The 23,490-nt window shown below is 45.7% G+C and overlaps 1 protein-coding gene across 30 annotated transcripts in view; it reads left to right on the top strand.

The window, feature by feature from the left end:
• LOC112265467 (elastin) overlaps positions 1-23,490 on the top strand; it is a 96,632-nt gene that overhangs the window by 17,971 nt on the left and 55,171 nt on the right. For 29 of the 30 annotated variants that reach the window (XM_042296182.1, XM_042296168.1, XM_042296178.1 and 26 more), the window contains exons 3-8: positions 1,178-1,228; positions 2,849-2,962; positions 3,155-3,181; positions 20,535-20,660; positions 20,880-21,017; positions 21,920-21,952. In XM_042296182.1, the coding sequence (XP_042152116.1) occupies positions 1,178-1,228; positions 2,849-2,962; positions 3,155-3,181; positions 20,535-20,660; positions 20,880-21,017; positions 21,920-21,952 (489 nt within the window). The remainder of the gene's footprint in view (positions 1-1,177; positions 1,229-2,848; positions 2,963-3,154; positions 3,182-20,534; positions 20,661-20,879; positions 21,018-21,919; positions 21,953-23,490) is intronic. The other variant, XM_042296162.1, reaches the window with a different exon arrangement.

Genomic DNA, 23,490 nt, shown 5'->3' with positions numbered 1-23,490 from the left:
CTACCCTGACCACACCCTGACCACACATCACTGATAAAGTAGTACATAATCAATTAAACGGCAGCATGTCTCAATTTCAAAACCAGGTATACAACACACACATAAATATGTATACAACACACACAACATAGATCATATAATGTACCAAATACACCTTTCCTGTTTCCCAGCATACAACACAAAACCCGTACAACTAAATTACTGTAGCATTACATAATGAAGAAAAAACCCATGTTGGGTCAGTCTATTGCAACCCACAGTTTAACCAGCCTGTAGTGTACAGTACTCCATGTCTCCATCTCAACCACAAACCAACCAACGATCACCACTGCACTCCCTCTCCAAACCCACTAAGAGCCCCCTGTGGCTGTTGGCTTTCACTAGTGTTCAGCACGTAAAACATTAACAATCACCAGGACAGTTGAACCACACACCTCCAGCCTTAAAACCAGCCTTAAACAACAGGCAGGAAACTTGAAATGGTCCTAAACGGCTGACTCATATGTGGCTCTCTTGATCATTACTGCCATATACAGAAACCCAATATCCCTTGTATTTTCTCTCCCTCTCACTCCATACTATTTCCCATTGTACTGTACCATTTCCCTTGGGATAAGCATAGCTGTACCGTAGGATTTCACTGTAACAGCATTGAGGCCATAAATTACAGTGAAATACAGTGTGAGGAAGCGTGAGTTGCCACATCGACCCTGTGCATTCCTCTCTTCACTCTGAGAGGTTAAAAGGTGTCTCTGGGATACTGTTGGAGATTTAGTGTGTCCCAAATGGCACCCTATTCCACACATGGTGCACTGCTTTTGACCAGGGCCCTGGTCGAAAGTAGTACAACTATATAGGGAATATGGTGCCATTTGGGACACCATTTTGAAGATTTAGAGATGTAGAGATTTAGAGCCTCCTACCCACCACAGTGGTCTAGTCTCTGTGTGGAGAAACTGTATCTGGTCAGGTCAGAGACCGGAGGACCCAGAGCTAGCAGACGATCTAAGGCCCAAACAGCAGGACGGATGGATTAATGGAGGAAAGGAGGGAGGGATTGATGGAGGTATAGAGGAGCCAGGGGGAGAACTAAAACAAACGTCAACCTATCCATTGTATCATAACTCTCTTTCTGCTTCTCTTTCTGTTTCTTTTTCTTTTCTTGTTTTACCAACAGGTGCTGGTGGGATACCCGCAGGAGCAGGCTACAAACCAGCTAAAACTGGGGGTGAGTAGAAAATACTTACTTTAATATCCTCCTCTAATAGTTGTCACTTAGCTGGACTAAGAGAGACTATCAGAACTCAGGATAAGACCCAGATGCAGTCAGCTAGAGTCACAGATGTTTATTGACCCAAAATGCAGGTCAAAGGCAGGCAGAGGTCCGTAATCCAGGGCAGAGTCAATAAGGTAAAGAACAGCAGGCAGGCTTGGGATCAGGACTGGCAGAGGTTCGTAAACGGGTCAGAGTCGGCCAGGTACAGAAAGGCTTTCAGGCTCGGGGTCAGGGCAGGCAGAATGTTCAGAACCGGGGAAACTAGGAAACAGAATTTGAGAAAGCACGGAGACAGGAAAACACGCTGGTAAGACCTGACAAGACGACCTGGAAACAGACAAGCAGAGAACACAGGTATAAATACACTGGGGATAATGAAGAAGATGGGCAACAACCGGGAGGGGGGTGGAGACAAGCACAAAGACAGGTGAAACAGATCAGCGTGTGACAGACGCCATCTATGCTGCTGCTGAGACCTACAGTAATTAGGGTTTTCACAACCACAACATTGTCACAGAGCTTTAGCTCCCTGTCTTGCATGCAGGCCAGGGGACTAAACTGGGTTACACGCACCAGGGCCACTCTCATCACAGCCACTCACATAGAGAGATATGGAGAGTGGCTACTATATCTGGTCTTATTACGCTGTCAGAGCAGAGACAGCAGCATGCATTGTAGTGAGGTGCATACTGGCGGCAGAGAAGTCAGGAGCAGGAGAGGGAAAACCGATTTACAGCGGTCAACGGTCAAAAGAACAATACAATAAATGGGTCAAACAAAACCCGGTAAATACCAGCATACCGTGCATAAGCACTACAAGAAACAATTACCGACAAGGACATGGGGGGGAACAAGAGGGTTAAATACACAACATGTAATTGATGGAATTGGAACCAGGTGTGATGGAAGACAAGACAAAACCAATGGAAAATGAAAAGTGGATCAGCGATGGCTAGAAGGTCGGTGACTTCAAACGCAGAACACGGCCTGAACAAGGAGAGGGACCAACTTCGGCAGAAGTCGTGACATGCATACTGAACACCCTGACCACTACAGTACACCACATTAACTACCACAACCTCACACTTTTTAAGTCAGTGTGTAGCTATGTCACAAAACTACCGGAATAGAATAGGCATAGTTTTGCATGGTTTAGCCTACATCTGCGAAATGACTCTCGTTCCATCTCGGAAAGCCTACAGTGTGAGTCCTCCTCCACTCCACCACATGGCCAGAAGCTAAGCTAATAGTTTAGTTATTGTGTTGGTTCTAATGACACTCTTGTTGTTGGGTAAACACAGTGCTCAGAAACAACCACTATCGTTAAGTCTGGTTTAACAAGGTGTTCAGGGAGTTAGACTGTTCTCCTCACACCTATAAAACCACAGTGTGCTGTCCTGGTCCCCATCTGGGTGTGTTCTGTGTTGCTGTCAGGGAATGGCTATGGAGTGAGGGAAGTGTTGAGTTATAAGCTTACATACTGTAAGTGTTATTGATGATGATGATGATGATGATAGTGATGACAAAGGTGACAAAGATGATAGTGATGACAAAAACCTGTTGCCTAACCAGGCCTTATGTTTCCCCTAGCTGGTGGATATGGAGGACGGGGTGGTGTTGGTGCTGGAGGTCTGGTCCCTGGTGGCGGGGCTGGAGGCATAGGAGCGTTAGGCCTCGGAGGAGGAGGTGTGTACTCATCTACAGAACATTGAAAGTTGAGACTTTAACATTTATTCTAAAGCCCTTGCACTGTCAACTATAGCACTATGTTTGACTGTGCAGTGTCAATGATGAAATTAAATATGTTTATTCAACGTTAGTGTATTTTTATTTTAGTGGATCATATGTAGATTAATTATTTGGTGCTTTGTTCAACAGGAGCCGGTGGAAAAGGCCCCAAACCTGGTAAGCTATCTGCTCCAACTCACTCTTTCGCACTCTATACCATTTTGTACAGTTCTGTAGAAGGCACAAGGCAGGTACCAGTACTGTACCAGACTATTCTGGTAGTATCAAGTCAGAGTATCCTGTTATGCTTTTAACTAGGAAAATTCCTCTAGTACATTGTTGTCTAAGAAATCTTACTGAAGTGTTTTAAAAAGGAAGGGAATTAGAGTTATTACTGATAGGAGGAAGTGGGTGGTGTAGTTATTTGCTAATACTGTATGTATAGAATGCATTAGAGTGCATGTCAATGACGGGCGAAACCTGAAGTATAGCGTATTGCATACTGCTGTTCAATGAAGGGCTACCTCTCTTGACGGACTGTCAGCCACATCTCCCTTATCACCCCTGTGTTTTAATCGTGGCTGAGTCTCCCTGGTTTGGCAGCTGTTTGGGAAGTCCTGTCTAGGGTGTGACCCGGTGCGTTCCACGTCTCCTCCATCCCTCAACCGCTGCTCCACACTTCCATCCCTCCAACACTATATCCCATCACCCTTTCCTCAACCCCTAGATGTCCCAGACTGAGTGATGATTGGTAGTGTGAACTCCCATCATCGCCGCCCCAACACAATGGTGCCAACGCGTTGATGAATATTTTTGTAACGTTAGGCCGACACAATATCTGGAAACCTCCTTGTTGAAGTTTTGCCACTGCCCTCTCTACTTATAGTGTACTGTAAATATTGTTTTTGCGCTATTCCAGTGTGGAGCACAGTATTAGGGAATTAGTCATGTTAAGCCATTATTTAATTTCCTAAACCAGAGGTGATTACATCTAGGCCACTACCGCAGCTGTGTGCTTAGAGAGATAAGGAGTAGAATAATATTCTTAAAGTCTGATAAGATTTAGAACAGATTGCTGTAGGCTCCTTGAAGACTGAGTTTTTTCCTCCGTCTCTCGAACAAGTCATTGAGTTTCAGAAATCTGTTTTGTGAAAGCATCCTAATATTGGATATTAGGTAGAAGTTGACTTTGGCTGGGGTCGCCAGCGCTGCAGAGCTCGGCTTGGGAAGTATAATGCTTTGGCTTTTGTAAGAGGTAGAGTTCTCTCTCTCTCTTTCTCGCTTCTCTCTCTCTCTCTCTGTCTCTCTCTCTCTCTTCCTCCCTCCCTCTCTCTCAGGGCATCTAAGGCTGAAATTTGATTATTGCTCCCAGTCCCTTCAAACAGGCAATGTGGGAAAATATATGGGGCAGGTCGAACAGGAACTGTCCATTTGAACGAGAACAAGAGACAACCTTACAGCTGTAATTTGTTAATTATTTTGCTCAGCAAGGGCTTTTCATGCAAGGTTACTTTTTTACATTTGAGATGTATCCATTCCAACAGCTGAGGTGTTGACTGAAGCAATCCAGATTTGGTGTTTCACTCGAGGGCACATGGGCTGGAACCAGCTAACTTTCTACACAAAGAAATTAAGTTTCCATTACAAACACAGAGCAACGTTTCCCTAAGTTGAGGTCTCACAAAACCAGGGCGGTTTGGATCCATACAGATCATTTAGCCTTTGTTTAGATGGTAATGTGTTCTGATAGTTAGCTGAGGTACTGTAGCTACACACTAACAGGGACAACGTTTAAGGAAACCAAACGCAGAAATGCATTCAGGCCAGGGGAGGGTTACCCTGTCCATTGACCTGTTGAAAGATGATTCTATCCTGAGCTAAAACAATGTGGCTTTTAAACCAGACACCTGTTGCTTTCTAGTATTCTCATGTGGATTATTTCCCCCTGCCGAGACCCATTTCTCATCATAACCTCTCTGGTGATTGAAGCTTGAAGTGGAGCATCAGCTGCACATATCAGACACACACCTTGGCCCTGGCACACACTCAGGCACATACTCAAGCACACACAAACACACACACACACACACACACACACATACACACACACCTTGGCCCTGACAGAGAACAGCAGCTGGTGATCAAAGTGGCGTGACAGCTGAATCATTGTCAGACGCGTGCCAAGCCTTGTAAAACGCTAGACTACTAAATGAATTGTGAATCCTGTCAGCATTAACATTTGACGAGTGTGTGTGCATTGGACGAGTCGGTCGGGACCAGAGAAAAGAGAGCAGCTGGGCCCTGGACCTGGGCTCATCATTCCCCCCTAAAGCTAAGGTGAATTCCTCCTACATACTTTGTTGCTTTGCCAAACCTGGACAAAACTTATTACACGTTTTGCTTTTCTAAATAACCTCTTGTCACTAAGAGTTAGCAGGGAGACTGCATAACAAGAAACATGGACTACATCGGTGTTTTTACAGTAGTACTGTAATTTCACTACGGGAAAAATATAGAATGTTTATCAAAGGTTAACTCTCGGTGGACTGAAGGATTAAGGGTGACACTCGAAGGAAGCGATGTGCTGCAGGCTCTCTGTATATTCTCTCCTTATACTGTAGGTCGGGACTGCAAGTCACTCTTCATAGGGCAAGGCTGCAGATCACTCCTCATAGGTCAGGGCTGCAGGTCACTCTTAATAGGTCAGGGCTGCAGGTCACTCCTCATAGGTCAGGGCTGCAGGTCCCTCCTAATAGGTCAGGGCTGCAGGCACTCCTCATAGGGCAAGGCTGCAGGTCCCTCCTAATAGATCAGGGCTGCATGTCACTCTTTATAGGTCAGGGCTGCAGGTCACTCTTTATAGGTCAGGGCTGCAGGCACTCCTCATAGGGCAAGGCTGCAGGTCCCTCCTAATAGATCAGGGCTGCATGTCACTCCTCATAGGTCAGGGCTGCAGGTCACTCTTAATAGGTCAGGGCTGCAGGTCACTCCTCATAGGTCAGGGCTGCAGGTCCCTCCTAATAGGTCAGGGTTGCAGGCACTCCTCATAGGTCAGGGCTGCAGGTCCCTCCTAATAGGGGGCTGCAGGCACTCCTCATAGGTCAGGGCTGCAGGTCCCTCCTAATAGGTCAGGGCTGCAAGTCACTCTTCATAGGGCAAGGCTGCAGATCACTCCTCATAGGTCAGGGCTGCGGGTCACTCTTAATAGGTCAGGGCTGCAGTTCACTCCTCATAGGTCAGGGCTGCAGGTCCCTCCTAATAGGTCAGGGCTGCAGGCACTCCTCATAGGGCAAGGCTGCAGGTCCCTCCTAATAGATCAGGGCTGCATGTCACTCTTTATAGGTCAGGGCTGCAGGTCACTCTTTATAGGTCAGAGCTGCAGGTCACTCGTCATAGGTCAGGGCTGCAGGTCACTCCTTATAGGTCAGGTCTGCAGGTCACTCCTCATAGGTCAGGGCTGCAGGTCACTCCTCATAGGTCAGGGCTGCAGGTCAGACTGTACTGTACACAGCTGGGCTGACCTACGGTCTCTATTAGTCTGGAAGGAACTTCTGATTCAAAAGACTCTTCATTATGATATTGCAAAATGAAGCAGTGAAACATTGGAGGGTGCTTCCCTGCTTGTGAGCTTCCTGGGTTTTGAAAAACAAAGACCGGCCTTTATCCTTTGAAGAAGGGATGTTTGTAGAAGCAGGGATGAGTGTCCTAACATGACTTCAGCTCCATGTGAAACTAAGTTTAATGGTGGAAGAGAAAAGGAGAGGCTCAGAGAGATGAGAGAGGATGGGTTTGAGAAAAATATGTATTATTTTTTATTTAATCTTTATTTAACCAGGTGGCCAGTTAAGAACAAGTTCTCATTTACAACTGCGACCTGGCCAAGATAGTTCAAAGCAGTGCGACACAAACAACAGAGTTACACATGAGATAAACACACGTACAGTCAATCAACAATAGAAAAGTATGTTTACAGTTTGTGAAAATGTAGTAAGATTAGGGAGATAAAGCAATAAATAGGCCATAGTGGTGAAATAATTACAATTCAGCAATTAAACACGGGAGTGATAGATGTGCACAAAAATAATGTGCAAGTAGAGTTACTGGGAAGCAAAGGAGCAAAAAAATAAATAACAATATGGGGATGAGGTAGTTGGGTGGGCTATTTACAGATGAGCTATGTACAGGTGCAATGATCAGTAAGCTGCTCTGATAGCTGATGCTTAAAGTTAGTGAGGGAGATATAAGTCTCCAGATTCAGTGATTTTTGCAAGTCGGTCCCGTCATTGGCAGCAGAGAACTGGAAGGAAAGGCGGCCAAAAGAGGAGTTGACTTTGGGGGTGACCAGTGAAATATACCTGCTGGAGTGCGTGCTACAGGTGGGTGCTGCTATGGTGACCAGTGAGCTGAGATAAGGCGGGGCTTTACCTAGCAAAGACGTATAGATGACCTGGAGCCAGTGGGTTTGGCGACGAATATGTAGCAAGGGTAAGCCAACAAGAGCATACATGTAACGATTTTCGTTTGTGGAAGAAGGTGAAGAAACCCAAAGTGCAGCGTGGTACGTGTCCATAATACTTTTAATTAAAAATCAATACATGAACAAAAACAACAAAACGATTAACAAACAGTTCTGACAGGTGCAACAAACACTAACCAGAAAATAACTACCCACAACCCATAGTGGGAAAACAGGTTGCCTAAGTTGCCAGCTGCCTCTGATTGGGAACCATACCAGGCCAAACACATAGAGATAGAAAACATAGAACACAAAACATAGAATGCCCACCCCAACTCACGCCCTGACCAAACTAAAATAGAGACATAATAAAGGAACTAAGGTCAGGATGTGACAATACAGGTTGCAGTGGTGGGTAGTATTTGGGGCTTTGGTGACAAAACGGATGGCACTGTGACAGACTACATCCAATTTGCTGAGTATTGGAGGCTATTTTGTAAACTACATTGCCAAAGTCGAGGATCAGTAGGATAGTCAGTTTTACAAGGGTATGTTTTGCAGCATGAGTGAAGAATGATTTGTTGCGAAATAGGAAGCAGATTCTAGATTTAATGTTGGATTGGAGATGCTTAACTTGAGTCTGGAAGGAGAGTTTACAGTCTAGCCAGACACCTAGGTATTTGTAGTTGTCCACTTAAGTCAAAACCGTCCAGAGTAGTGATGCTAGACGGGCTGGCGGGTGCGGGCAGTGATCGGTTGAAGAGCATGCATTTAGTTTTGCTAGCATTTAAGAGCAGTTGGAGGCCACTGAAGGAGTGTTGTATGGCATTGACACTCGTCTGGAGGTTTGTTAAGACAGTGTCCAAAGAAGGGCCAGAAGTATACAGAAAGGTGTCGTCTGCATAGAGGTGGATCAGAGAATCACCAGCAGCAAGAGCGACATCATTGATGTATACAGAGAAAAGAGTCGGCCCGAGAATTTAACCCTGTGGCACCTCATAGAGACTGCCAGAGGTTCAGACAACAGGCCCTCCAATTTGACACACTGAACTCTATCTGAGAAGCAGTTGGTGAACCAGGCTAGGCAGTCATTTGAGAAACCAAGGCTGTTGAGTCTGCCGATAAGAATGCTGTGATTGAGTCGAAAGCCTTGGCCAGGTCGATGAATGCGGCTGCACAGTATTGTCTTTTTTTGATGGCGGCTATGATATCATTTAGGACCTTGAACGTGGCTGAGGTGCACCCATGACCAGCTCGGAAACCAGATTGCATAGCGGAGAAGGTACGGTGGGATTCGAAACAGTTAACTTGACTTTAGAAAGTCAGGGTAGGATAGATATAGGTCTGTAACAGTTTTGGTCTAGAATGTCACCCTCTTTGAAGAAGGGGATGACCACGGCAGCTTCCCAATCTTTAGGGATCTCAGACAATACGAAAGAGAGGTTGAACAGGCTAGTAATAGGAGTTGCAGCAATTGCGGCAGATCATTTTAGAAAGAGAGGGTCCAGATTGTCTAGCCCAGCTGATTTGTAGGGATTTTGCAGCTCTTTCAGAACATCAGCTATCTGGATTTAGGTGAAGGAGAAACGGGGAGGCTTGGGCAAGTTGCTGCGGAGGGTGCAGAGCTGTTGACCGGGGTAGGGGTAGCCAGGTGGAAAGCATGGCCAGCCGTAGAAAAAGGCATGTTGAAATTCTCGATTATCGTAGATTTATCGGTGGTGACAGTGTTTCCTAGCCTCAATGCAGTGGGCCACAGGGAGGAGGTGCTCTTATTCTCCATGGACTTTACCGTGTCCCAGAACTTATTGGAGTTTGTGCTACAGGATGGACATTTCTGTTTGAAAAAGCTAGCCTTTGCTTTCCTAACTGCCTGTGTATATCGTGGGGGCTTTTCCCTGAGAAGTTGCATATCGTGGGGGCTATTTGATGCTTATGCAGTACGCCACAGGATGTTTTTGTGCTGGTCAAGGGCAGTCAGGTCTGGAGTGAACCAATGGCTATATCTGTTCTTAGTTCATGTTTGAATGTGGCATGCTCATTTAAGATGGTAAGAAAAGCACTTTTAAAGAATACCAGGCATCCTCTACTGACGGAATGAGGTCAATAACCTTCCAGGATACCCGGGCCAGGTCGATTAGAAAGGCCTGCTCGCTGAAGTGTTTTAGGGAGATTTTGATAGTGATGAGGGGTGATCGTTTGACCGCGGACCCATTACGCACGCAGGCAATGAGGCAGTGATTGCTGAGATCCTGGTTGAAGACAGCAGAGGTGTATTTAGAGGGCAGGTTGTTCAGGATGATATCTATGGTGCCCGTGTTTACCGATTTAGGGTTGTACCTGGTAGGTTCCATGATAATTTGTGTGAGATTGAGGATATCTAGCTTAGATTGTAGGACGGCTGGGGTGTTAAGCTTATCCCAGTTTAGGTCACCTAACAGTACAAACTCCGAAGATAAATGCGGGGGCAATCAATTCACATATGGTGTCTAGGGCACAGCTGGGGGCTGAGGGGGGTCTATAACAAGCGGCAACATTGAGAGACTTATTTCTGGAAAGGTAGATTTTTAAAAGTAGGAGCTCGAACTGTTTGGGCACAGACCTGGATAGCATGACAGAACTCTGCAGACTATCTCTGCAGTAGATTGCAACTCCTTCCCCATTGGCAGTTCTATCTTAGCGGAAAATGTTGTAGTTATGAATGGAAATGTTTGAATTTTTGGTGACCTTCCTAAGCCAGGATTCAGACACGGCTAGGACATCAGGGTAGGCGGAGTGTGCTAAAGCAGTGATTCAAAAAAACTTAGGGAGGAGGCTTCTGATGAACCTGTTAAGGAGGCTGCGAATTTTCGCAGCTTTTTGTTAAAAATCGCGCAACATTTCAGCATCCTGCTACTCATGCCAGGAATATAATATATGCATATGATAAGTGTGTGTGTATAGAAAACACTCTGAAGTCTCTAAAACTGGTTAAATCGTGTCTGTCTCTATAACATAACGTGTTTAGGAGTAAAAATCCTTCGAAAAACTGTTCACCAAAAACACAAAAATAATATTCATCCGCCAGTCAATATATTGTCTAAGGCGAAAGAAAATACATGAGGATCCCCTGTAAATGCCTACAGCTTCCACACGATGTCGCCAGTACTGGCATTTTGTGTCTGCTTTATCCTTGGTTAGATGACGTATAGGCCCTTCCTGTTTTGGGGCTCACCACAGGATGTTGTGAAATTGAAAACATGGAAGATGATTTCAAGACTTGCTGCTATCGAATACAGATCGCCCCGTGATCAATTTGATAGATTATTAACGTTTATTAATACCTAAAGTTGGTTTAGAAAAGTAGTTTGAAGTGATTTGTAAAAGTTTATAGGCAACTTTTGTAATTTTAAAAAGTGACGTTGCGTCTTGTAAAGGTACATTTTTCTGGATCAGACCGGTCTTCAGCAAATCACATTTTGGGTATACAATGACGGATTTAATCGGGAAAAAGACCCAATTGTGATGTTTATGTGACATATAGGAGTGCCAAGAAAGAAGCTCGTCAAAGGTAATGAATGTTTTATATTTTATTTCTGTGTTTTGGGTAGCGCCGGCCACCCGCAAAATCTGTTGTTTTGTTGACGGTCTGGTATTCTGGGGGGTGCATGCTATCAGATAATAGCTTCTCATGCTTTCGCCGAAAAGCATTTTACAAATCTGACTTGGTGGCTAGATTCACAACGAGTGTAGCTTTAATTCAGTACCTTGCATGTGTGTTTTAATGAAAGTTTGAGTTTTATCGAAAACTATAGGTGGCGCTCTAAAATTTCCGCTGATTTGATCCCGCTACAGGGACCAAGTCCCTAACAAGTACATGCATGAAACCAAGGCTTTTACGGTTACTGAAGTCAAAAAATGATTGCGCCTGGGGAATAGGAGTGGAACTAGTGGCTACAGGGCCTGGGTTAACCTCTACATCACCAGAGGAACAGAGGGGGTATAGGATAAGGGTACGGCTAAAGGCTATAAGAACTGGTCGTCTAGTGCATTGGGGACAGTGAATAAAAGGAGCAGATTTCTGGGCTTGGTAGAATAGATTCAAGGCATAATGTACAGACAAGGGTATGGTAGGATGTGAGTACAGTGGAGGTAAATCTAGGCGCTGAGTGACGATGAGAGAGGTTTTGTAAGAGAAGGGACAAGTTAAGCCAGGTGAGGTCTCCGCATGTGTGTGGGGTGGGACGAAAGAGCTATCCAAGACATTTTGAGTGGGACTGAAGGCTCTACAGTGAAATAAAACAGTAAAAACTAGCCAAGACAGCAGTAGACAAGGCATATTGACATTAGAGAGAGGCATAAAGCAATCACAGGAGTTGATCAGGAGAGCTAAATTAACAACTTGGTAAATGGCGATGAACGGGCAGAGCGGGTCAGTTAGGTACATACAGGACCTGAGTTCGAGGCTGGGGCTGACAGGTAAACACATTGAGGTACAGTGTTATTGAAACAGTCCAGGGGGCATAAACTGTGTAGCCGAGTGATCATATGGTCAAAAGAGCAGAAATAGGTGAGTCAGGGGGCTGTTCCGTTGATAGAGGGATGATTGAGAGAGAGGAATGAGAGAATAACGGAATAACGAATAATGAAAATAACATAGGGAGTAAGAAAGAAATTTAAAAAATTAGTCAAACCAAGAAAAAGAAAGTGAGTGAGAGAAATAGAGTTGAGGATGAGAGTGCTTAGCCAACAGAAAACGAGCTGGGAGATGCTAGGCTTTGTTTACTTCCCAAATGGCACACTATTCCCCATATAGTGCACTACTTTTGACCAGAGTGCTATGGGCACCTTTGACTAGAGCCCTATGGACACTGGTCAAAAGTGTGCACTATAATTGGAATTGGGATGTATCCTTTGTCTCCTGGTGCACATGTTTCTCATTAGCAGAGCTCAGACCTGTCCTCTGAGCTGTCATAGGGAATGTGCGTGTTCGGGAACACATTGATGGCCCTTGGCCCCCGAGGGTGTGTAATGAGCCCATCTTCTCAGAGACACCCTGGCCACACTGTGACAGACCACATCCCCCTGAAGGCCCTACCTCGCCCTATCTCCCATCATTCCCCTCCTCACCCCTTTGTACTTACTCTCCACCAACCCTTCCCACCGCTTCTTCCCCTCTCCTCCTCACCCCATCCCCTCTCTGTCCCCTCCTTAAAGGAGCCCTTTCCTCACCCCTGCTTCTCTTTCCCCTCTCATCACCTCCCTATCCTCTCCCACCACTCCCCTCCCCTCATCCCCCATTCCCTATTTATCTTTTCCTGGAATGGCCTTCCACCGGCCAGAACTTGAGCCAGGCCTCCAGCCCTGAGACACTGAGGCCAATACTAGAGACCACAAGATTTTCATATCAGTAGGCTTAAAAGGGAACATAGCCCCAATATTTTTCATCCCTCAAGTTGTGTTTGTTGTTAGTTAGAGAGTTAGAAAGTTGACTGTCAGAAGTTTCAAGGCATGGCATATGAGGGTGCGGAGAGACACAATGGGCTGGACCCTGGAGATAGAGGCGGTGGGAGCATGTGGGTCTGTGCAGGGGTGATGTCGTTGAACATTTTAATAAATTAGTTTAAAAAATATTTTAAAAGTTGTTTGTTACGGTTGTTTGTTATCCTTGTGAATGAGTCCACTGTGTCCAGCCCCAGTAAGATGGACTTTTAATTCAGAGGACTATCGATTCTGATGAGTTTTCTCACTGAATTTGATCTATTGCTTTAATGTATCTTAAAGATGAAACTGAATGCTGGATTATGACAAAAGTTGACTTCCTTGTGCTACAAGTTACTATATTCAGTACCAGCTGTGTTCTCATGATGGTCTCTTTGTAGTTGTGTTCCTGTGGTCTTGTTCGTTCTGCTGACCATGTTCTCACAGTTATTAGCAGTTTGCGGTCAGTGGAAGATGACTCTCCCCATGTGTCTGCTGGCCAAGTCTCCTCAACCTCTCTCCCATGCACAGTCTGCCAGGGGTTCTGGACTGAAGCCTCCACCTCTCCCCAGTCTTTACGGTTTGCTGCCAGTGGGTCTGGAGCGAGCAGCCCTCTCCCCTGCCTGTACTGTTTCCCTCCCCTCACCTCCCTCCCCTCCATTCCCTTCCCCTCTCCTACCCCTGCCAGTGTGTCTGTCTGTGCAGCCCCAACCTTTCCCCTGCACATTGTCTGCCAGTGGCTCTGGTCTGAAGCGAGCAGCACTCTCCACATCCATCTGGCCGAGCAGCGTAAGTGTTGTTTATGCAGAGATGGAGAAATCTCTCTGCTCCCATTTCCCCAGATGTTCATTAAGCTAAATTGTCACTGGAACGACCTCAGTAACAGTCACTGTCAGACTAGGGGCTCTATTCAATCCGTATCGCTGAAGTTCAACGTTACAGCGTATATGTCGGCTCAATCAGAAATAACCTTTGCATTTCTATCGCACAATCTTTAATGCTTCAGCGATCCAGATTAAATAGAGCCCTAAACCTCAGGCCTGAGTCTTCTGTTAGCTCAGCAACAAAGTGCAAGACAATGGAGCCTGGAATAAACATGTTATGAATCAATCATAGTCTCATAGTTAAACTGGATAATTTAACTTGATGTTATCAACTAATAGCTATGATGTCACCCTATTATTTGGGAAAGCTGGTTGCATTATGCAGCTCCCAACTCTACATACTGTTACAAGCTTTAACACATAGACCTAATGGGTTTGTATGAAATGTGGCTAGGTTTATTATCTTATACTCATTGTAAAGGATGCTTTGTGGGTGTCTTAGCTGGTACCTGCTGTGTATATCTGTTATCACTTGATTTGTTGTGTTATTGTGTAGTGTGTTGTTCATCACTGACAGGTGAGCTCTCTCAGTGTGATCCAGATTGCGGCCACGGCCACAGTGACCTGTTTAATGCTTGTATAATTTCTCAACCCTGACTTGTCAGAAAAATATTCAGCAGGCAGGCAGTGAAATGAATATGTGGACCATTTGGGGATGTTACCATGGTCACTGGTGTCTTCTGCATTTAATCCAACCCCTCTGAATCAGAGAGGTGCGGGGGGCTGCCTTAATCCATATCCACGGCGCCCAGGGAACAGTGGGTTAATTGCCTAGCTCCGGAGAAGAACGACAGATTTTTGCCTTGTCAGCTCTGGGATTTGATCCAGCAACCTTTCAGTTACTGGCCCAACATTCCTACCCGCCAGGCTACCTGCCGCCCCTAGATCGTGGCAGTGGGATTTGAACCCACGCCTTCGTAGAGACTGGAGCGTTAATCCAGTGCCTTAGACTGGTCGGCCATGCTACCCAGTATAAGAGATGGGTCATAATAATATCTCAGGAGTATACTACTGTATATCCCTAGACCCATCTCTCATACTGGCCAACACGTCTACCTGTTTATTATTATATTATTGCAGTGCTCAGCCCTGGCACAGCAACTATGGCATTCCTTTGGACCAGGATGAAAAAGTACCAGGATAGCGGTACGTCAGAACCTCTTACTCTCTCCTGTACAGAGCCTAAAGAAAGTCTGAGGAGAGCTAAAAAAAAAGGGAGAGCAGGAGGCTGTGTGGTCTGTTTGAATGGGAAAAGAGCAACGGGGTGACATACTATATGAATTGTGGCATAAACAATGATGTCATTCATCGCAAACTCAATGAGTGGATATGTCATGACTCATGACTCACGCAGCTCTGTGTGAATGAGCGAAACGGTAATCAAGTGTAATAACTTCTTTACATGAAGGCATGTGATTAGACAGATGTTGTCATGGTGAAATGGAGGATGGAGGTTTGGTGGGAAGGTTAGTTAAAAGCAGGCGGTGCTGGCGTGAAAGTTTATATGTAAGTGTGTGTGTTTGTGTGTGAGTGAGTGAATGTCACTAGGCAGGGCTAGGCTTGGCCCGGTGGCTTCTCTGTAATCCACATAAGTACAATGGATCGTTTTACAACAGCCTGTAAATTGGAGCCATTCGAAAGAGCTGCTCGCCCCCCCAGAGTGTGTGTGTAAATGTGTGTCTTGGTGTATTTGGGTGGGTATTAGCTAGTTTATGCAAACACGTGCGTCGCTGCCAGGCCCGGCACAGAGTATACATCAACCGCAGGACAAACAAATCCGAACCTGGACCCCAATTCTTATCATGACCAAATGTACATAACCAGAAAATAGGCTAGGGAGTCCAAAAAAATGACTCCAATTCCTCCAGCTTTTATTCCATTCATTTGGGCCTAAACACTGGCTTAAGGCATAGACATAAACTGAATGAGAGATGCCCAGAGCCCTGGGTCTGAAACCACCACCACCCTGGCCTGTTTGTAGAAGCCAAAACTCCCTGACAGTTCAGTACTTGGGGTCCTCTGGCAGGGATATGGCTTTGGGACATCTCTCTGACAACTCCATGGAAAGGAAGGAGAAAACAAAGGGCTCACCGCCAACTAAGAGCCTGGCTTGTTGTCACCGACCAGGGTAGTGTGTGTGTGTGCGTGTGTGTTTAATCAGTCCAGCATGCCTCTTAGATCCGCTCCACATAGCTTCTTCATGACTGACAGCTTGGAGAACCTGGAAGTGACAAGGAGCAGGGGAGTTCACCAGAGGGAGAGAAAGGGGGATTAAGGAGGAGAGAAGGGGGGTGGGAAGAGAGATGATGGGGGAGCTACAGGGTGTCCCACTCACACCATCTGGAATCACCGCTTGTACCTAACATCACTCTTCCTTGTCCTTCATCGTGCGCTACTAACACAAGAATGCACCATACCCACTGCATCATCCTACATCATGATCATTTAATTACTGATACCATCGGCTGTAATGACAGCGCAAGACATCTATTATGATGTGTAATGTGCCTATAAAGTGGAATTTTACATTAGTCCACACCTGAGGCTGGGGGCTGGAGTCCACCTGTCAGTCACAGCTAACCACAGATTCTCCAAGGACATGAGAGCAGATTGTAGCTTTAATGAAATAGACATCCAAAGGATTTCAGACTCACGTCTTATCAGAACCTCAGAGGACAATCTCAGACTGTGTCATTACTAGTGTTGGTATTAGATCATGGCTGACTGTAAGCCTGGTTATCCTACCGTATCATCTATCCACATCCTTCCACATTCTCTAGCTATTCTATAGCGACCGGGCTGCTCAACATGCTCATACAGAGCCAGGGCTGGAAAAGTAGAAGCCTATAGCTATGTTTGGCTCTACATTTATAATCTCTGGCCTCGATAATCTACCGTGACTCAAGTCTCACACTCTTGTCATGTTTGTGAGGTCATTCTACTCCGCTGGAGACAGAGACAGCGAGGAAGAGGTCCCAGAGATCTCCTGGGCATTCCGGAGTTCTGAAGCTCCTATCCCAGGTCTCGCTCTCCGCTCTCACCGCCCTGCCTGCCGCCAGTTACCGAGGAACGCTGCCATGGAATTCTCCACTCTCTTAAATTAAACTCTTCACCAGCTCCAGCTGGTTCCGGGAGAGGGGGGATATCACAGGCTAGAAGTGAGAGAGTGGGGAGAGTGGATCCATCTTTCTTTCCCTATTCATCTTTGGCTCCCTCTGCCTGCCCCTTTTAACACAACAGGCCTGATGTGCAGAGCTGCTGTGACCCGATCACCAGACTAGACTAGATGACAGAGAGACAGAGAGACAGAGAGACAGACAGACAGACAGACAGACAGACAGACAGACAGACAGACAGACAGACAGACAGACAGACAGACAGACAGACAGACAGACAGACAGACAGACAGACAGACAGACAGACAGACAGACAGACAGACAGACAGACAGAGACAGACAGACAGACGAGAACTCTTGATTATTGGATTGCCTTGCCTAAACTATGTGGTAACAGATAGGAGAGAATAGGACAGCGTCTTAGAAACACTATTGAAATCAGACCCACTGTTCTCCGTTACATGACCCGTACTATAGCTACAGAATCAATGACCTGAAAGCACTCAATTGTTTCACCAGTTTGTCTGGCCAGCTACAGTCCAATGTCTATGTAGTATGTGATAGGTACATTGGACCAATTTGTCATTCAAACAGAGCGAAAGTATGATGCATTAAACTGCATTATTATCACTCTATAATTTTCTGGCTCTGCCACTCTCTCTCTCTCTCTCCTGTGCTGTGCAGGATTGTTTTTCTGTCCCATCTGTCTTGTATTTAATGTCTTTGACCTTTTCACGGCTTCTCTCGCTTTCGGGTCCACTGCCGGTTTGGTTTCCATTAGCCCTATGGCTCTGCATGTCTCACCTAGACAGACAGCCATTTTGTCTCACGTGCACTATAGTGACCTGTCAGTAATCTGCTAATTGAATGTCTTAACATCAAATAACAGTACATTGGAGGAGAAACAGTGTGTTTCACAGCTAGTCAAGGTCAGGTCAACAGAGTTTCCATGTGTGCGGTTCATTACAGCAAACAAACTTGGGTCTTGCAGTACACTTGCTTCCAACAAGTTCATGTGTGAGCCAAGACAGGCATGTTTCTGTGAACTGACATGCTGTAATATTATGCCTCAGACAAAGGCCTGCCTGTTGGAGCTGACAGCTTTGGGTAAATATGACTAAAACATATTTTGTACTGAGCTCATATGTGTCTCGATGATACAATCTGTAAATAAAATAAAATAAAATAAAATGTATTTATATAGCCCTTCGTACATCAGCTGATATCTCAAAGTGCTGTACAGAAACCCAGCCTAAATCCCCAAACAGCAAGCAATTCAGGTGTAGAAGCACGGTGGCTAGGAAAAACTCCCTAGAAAGGCCAAAACCTAAGAAGAAACCTAGAGAGGAACCAGGCTATGTGGGGTGGCCAGTCCTCTTCTGGCTGTGCCGGGTGGAGATTATAACAGAACATGGCCAAGATGTTCAAATGTTCATAAATGACCAGCATGGTCGAATAATAATAAGGCAGAACAGTTGAAACTGGAGCAGCAGCACGGTCAGGTGGACTGGGGACAGCAAGGAGTCATCATGTCAGGTAGTCCTGGGGCATGGTCCTAGGGCTCAGGTCCTCCGAGAGAGAGAAAGAAAGAGAGAAGGAGAGAATTAGAGAATGCACACTTCGATTCACACAGGACACCGAATAGGACAGGAGAAGTACTCCAGATATAACAAACTGACCCTAGCCCCCGGACACATAAACTACTGCAGCATAAATACTGGAGGCTGAGACAGGAGGGGTCAGGAGACACTGTGGCCCCATCCGAGGACACCCCCGGACAGGGCCAAACAGGAAGGATATAACCCCACCCACTTTGCCAAAGCACAGCCCCCACACCACATCTGTAGAGGGTTGCCAATGAGCAATGGTCCGGACGGAGCATGTTGCTGTGTTCTCTTATCCTTAAAGAGAAAAAGACATGACTTTGAGGGCATTACAGTTACTGTAGAGTAGCTTCCCTTTCAGCTGTTTTATACAAGTGAGATCCAGTGATGTTGGAGCCATAAAAAATGGAGTCCTGTGGTGACTGGGACGGCCTTGCTGTCTCTACTGTCTTTGAACCTGGTGTGAGAGTCTGCCCACTCTTTCTTTCTTCTTCTCTTTCTCCTTGCCTTCCCCCCTCTCTCTCGTGCTCTCTCTCTCAATTTCAATTTCAATTTAAGGGGCTTTATTGGCATGAGAAACTTATGTTTACATTGCCAAAGCAAGTGAAATAGATAATAAACAAAAGTGAAATAAACAAAAAATGAATAGTAAACATTACACTCACAAAAGTTCCAAAAGAAAAATGCATTTCAAATGTCATATATACAGTGTTGTAATGATGCTCTCTCTCTCGCTCTCTCTTTCTCTTGCTCACTCTCTCACTCACACACACACACACACACACACACACACACACACACACACACACACACACACACACACAACACACACACACACACACACACGTGTTCCCTCTCAGGAAGGGTTGGTGGTGTCTGCCTTTCGTCTCCTGGTCTGTGATCAGAGGGTTCAGAGCAGCGTAGCAGGTGGCGGTCAACCCTGAGCGCTAAGCGAGTCTCACACAGCCAAAGAGAAAGAGAGAGAATGTGTGTGTGTCTCTCTCTCACACACACATACACACACCTCAGACTGGCCCGTGCTCCTCTCCTAAACAGAGAGCTGCCAGTGAGACATTCCAACCCTCTGTGCTGGTCTTTTGTCTCCTCTGAGAGCTATGAAAAACCAACAGCTTTGAGATAGACTGGCTGTCCAACCCCAGGCCAAGGGAGTGTACTGTACCATTTAGACTAATGAATGACCTGGTTTTGCCTCTTCCTCAGCCCTGTGCTGCCTCCTCCTCATCACCTCCTTGTTTCTAAGAATGTCGTTGGTTGAGCAATGGAATGAAAAGGTTTAAAGGAGGTGGATTAGTACGAGGCTGTTTAGCTTAGCGTCTGTCTCGCCTCTTCCTCCTCCTCCTCTTTCTCTACTCTCCTCATCACCACGTGTCAGCTGTTGGTTGAGCAATGGGAGGTGGAGCACGGATAGGAGGAGATCTGGAGGACCTAGCTTAGTGTGGTGGGGATGTCAAGGCCTTGGCAGGACGTTGCCCACAATTGTTTTGACTAGAGGATGAAACCCTGTCTTGTTCTATCGCTACCCCTTGCATTCCTCCTCGCCTCTCTTCCCTCTCTCCACCGCTGTCTGCGGACAGCTGGGCCATGTCTGGAATCATCTGCCTCCTCTCTACCCTCATTTTCCCCTCTTCTCTCCCGCCTCCCCCTCCCGCTGTTTTTGTCAACAATAAGAAACCCAAGCTGGAATATGACTTAATTTATGTATGATTACCATGTGGGAAGAATACATTTTTATCCCAATAGAGACTGTTGCAGCATGCCAAAAACCTGTTGCCGCGGCAGCCACTAGAGATTAGCTGTTCCTCTCTCAGCCTCTGACTCCCTCTAGTAGGCACAATCTGACATTACCACCACCAGCACTCCTTGAGACCTACTATATACAACCAAGTCAAACCTATATTTTCTGTGCACAACCTAAGCACTTCATGTGGATCTGAAATGATGTTCACTAATACTGCCTCATACTCTCTCTCTCTCTCTCTCTCTCTCTCTGAGGTTATGGAAACCTTGGTGCTGGTGGTGTTGGGGTTGGTGGTCTAGGTGGTGGAGGATACGGAGCTGGTCCTGGAGCAGGCAGTCTAGGAGCAGGAGCCCTTGGAGGAGGATACGCTAAGCCTGGAGGTACAGTAGCAGTGTCACTTCAGGTTCAGGTTCTTGGACCACCAATTGTACTGACCCTGTGTCTTAGTGCTGTTCAAGCTAATACTATGCTAAAAGACCACTTAGGCTACCGATCATTCCTGGCCACCGATAAAGCGCTTCACAATATGACACAATGAGACACAGAGTGTTAAAGGGTTGGATTAATAACCACACATGGCTTCTCTCCCCTCTCCTCAGTTGGTTATGGAGGAGGCTCGCCGTATGGAGGCTCGCCGTATGGAGGAGGTGGTGCTGGGGGCTACTTCCCTGGAGGTGGGCTGGGACAGAAGGCAGGACCCAAGCCAGGCTATGGGGCAGGAGGTGGACTACAACCAGGTACTGTACAGACAGAAGACATTTTCAAAGCCATGCTTCTCTATCAATCAATCAATCAAATGTATTTATAAAGCCCTTTTTACATCAGCAGATGTCACAAAGTGCTATACAGCAACCCAGCCTAAAACCCCAAACAGCAAGCAATGCAGATGTAGAAGACCGGGTGGCTAGGAAAAGCTCCCTAGAAAGGCAGGAACCTAGGATGAAATTTGGAGAGGAACCAGGCTCTGAAGGGTGGCCAGTCCTCTTCTGGCTTTGCCGGGTGGAGATTATAACAGTACATGGCCAAGTTGTTCAAACGTTCATAGATGACCAGCAGGGTCAAATAATAATAATCACAGTGGTTGTAGAGGGTGAAACAGGTCAGCACCTCAGGAGTAAATGTCAGTTGGCTTTTCATAGCAGAGCATTCAGAGTTAGAGACAGCAGGTGCGGTAGAGAGAGCGAATCGAAAACAGCCGGTCTGGGACAAGGTAGCACGTCAGATGATCAGATCAGTGTTCCATAGTCACAGGCAGAACAGTTGAAACTGGCGCAGCAGCACGACCAGGTGGACTGGCTTTATAAATACATTTGATTGATAGATTGGTGTAGTCATCAGGCCAGGTAGTCCTGAGGCATTGTCCTCCGGGAGGGATGGACCAGCATTGGTCTACGTGATAGTATTGCAATTGACGTTTTAGTCATTTAGCAGACGCTCTTATCCAGAGCGACTTACAATTAGTGCTTTCATCTTTAGATAGCTAGGTAAGATGTTTTGTATAAAAACAAACATTTTATTGCCATTCAATAATGTTGCTATGGATTTATCTGTGTTGTGTAAAGCTATAAAACAACCAAACACACATAAATCACAACAAACTATAAACCAACCTACATTTTGTTTCTGTGTTTCTCTACAGGCTATGGCGGTGGTGGATTACAGCCAGGTCTAGGTGAGTGGCATGGGCACCATGTTAGCACCCAGGGTTCCATGAATAATTGAAATCCTAGTTGCAGCAGCCATTTTAGAACTAGTGATCTAACACTCTCTAACTGTACAGCTTTCAATAACTTATATAGGTTTGTGTGCTCACATGCTGTGAGAAAAAATGTCACATCAATTGCATTCAAACTTTTGACATGATTTATAGATTGGTGTAGATTGTTATTATTAAACAATATTGCCTGAACTACGTTGTTTTACATGGAACCCAAACCGGCTGCACGCGTGCGCCATCGTGCATTCATTTATTTTGTTCCCCCACACCAAACGTGATCAGGACACGCAGGTTAAAATATCAAAACAAACTCTGAACCAATTATATTAATTTGGGGACAGGTCGAAAAGCATAAAACATTTAGCTTGCACTTGCTAGCTAATTTGTCCTATTTAGCTAGCTTGCTGTTGCTAGCTAATTTGTCCTGGGATATAAACATTGAGTTGTTATTTTACCTGAAAGGTCCTCTACTCCGACAATTAATCCACATATAAAACGGTCAACCAAATCGTTTCTAGTCATCTCTCCTCCTTCCAGGCTTTTTCATCTTTGAACTTATATGGTGATTGGCATCTAAACTTTCATAGTATTACTACACCAACTGGCAACGCAGTTCGTCTTTCAATCACCCACGTGGGTATAACCAATGAGGAGATGGCACGTAGGTACCTGATTCAATAAACCAATGAGGAGATGGGAGAGGCAGGACTTGCAGCGCGATCTGCGTCAGAAATAGAAAGGAGTTCTATTTTAGCCCTTGGCAACGCAGACGCTCGTTGACGTGCGCGAGCAGTGTGGGTGCAATAATTGAATGACATAGATTTCAAAATGTATTTTGCAACGCTCGTGTACGCAACGCGAGCGGTGTGGTCAGCCTATTAGAGTATGTTCAATGAATGTTCAATCATGGCCTAGCATTATGGCAAAGAGCCTGTGTTTAAATATTGGTTGGCAGTTGACAAGGCCCTCAGTCACAGGTCGATACAGCTCTGTGCAATGCTCCTCAACCCTATCTAGACTTTTTTCATGGCATTCCAACAAAACAATCCCATTCCATCCAAACCCCTTTCAGTGAGAACAGCAGCATTCCTCTCCATTCTCTCTGTTGCCAGTCTTCCCTTGTTTCTTTGAATCCCTTCGTTCGTTCACCACATACAAAAGGCACTGCGTAATGTCTGTTCCTTGGAGAGAAGGATTGGTGGATTTTAATATAGAAAGAGAAGGTTAAACAAATAAATTAAAACTTTTATCCCGACTGCCAAGCCCTCAAGAGCCAGAGCTGACAGCTAATTTCCTGCGCAGGGGATAACCAAAGAGCCAAAGAAATGAAGCATTTGATGAGGCAAGACAAATACCATGCATTATTGTGGTCTGTGTCCCAAATGGCACTCTATTCCCTACATAGTGCACTACTTTTGACCAGAGCCCTATGGGCCCTGGTCAAACGTTGTGCACTTTATACGGAATAGAGTGCCATAGAGCCTCTCTGCCTC

Source organism: Oncorhynchus tshawytscha, linkage group LG13 (assembly GCF_018296145.1).
Source record: "Oncorhynchus tshawytscha isolate Ot180627B linkage group LG13, Otsh_v2.0, whole genome shotgun sequence".
Classification (NCBI taxonomy): Eukaryota; Metazoa; Chordata; class Actinopteri; order Salmoniformes; family Salmonidae; genus Oncorhynchus; species Oncorhynchus tshawytscha.
This window is presented reverse-complemented; position numbering and strand designations above follow the sequence as displayed.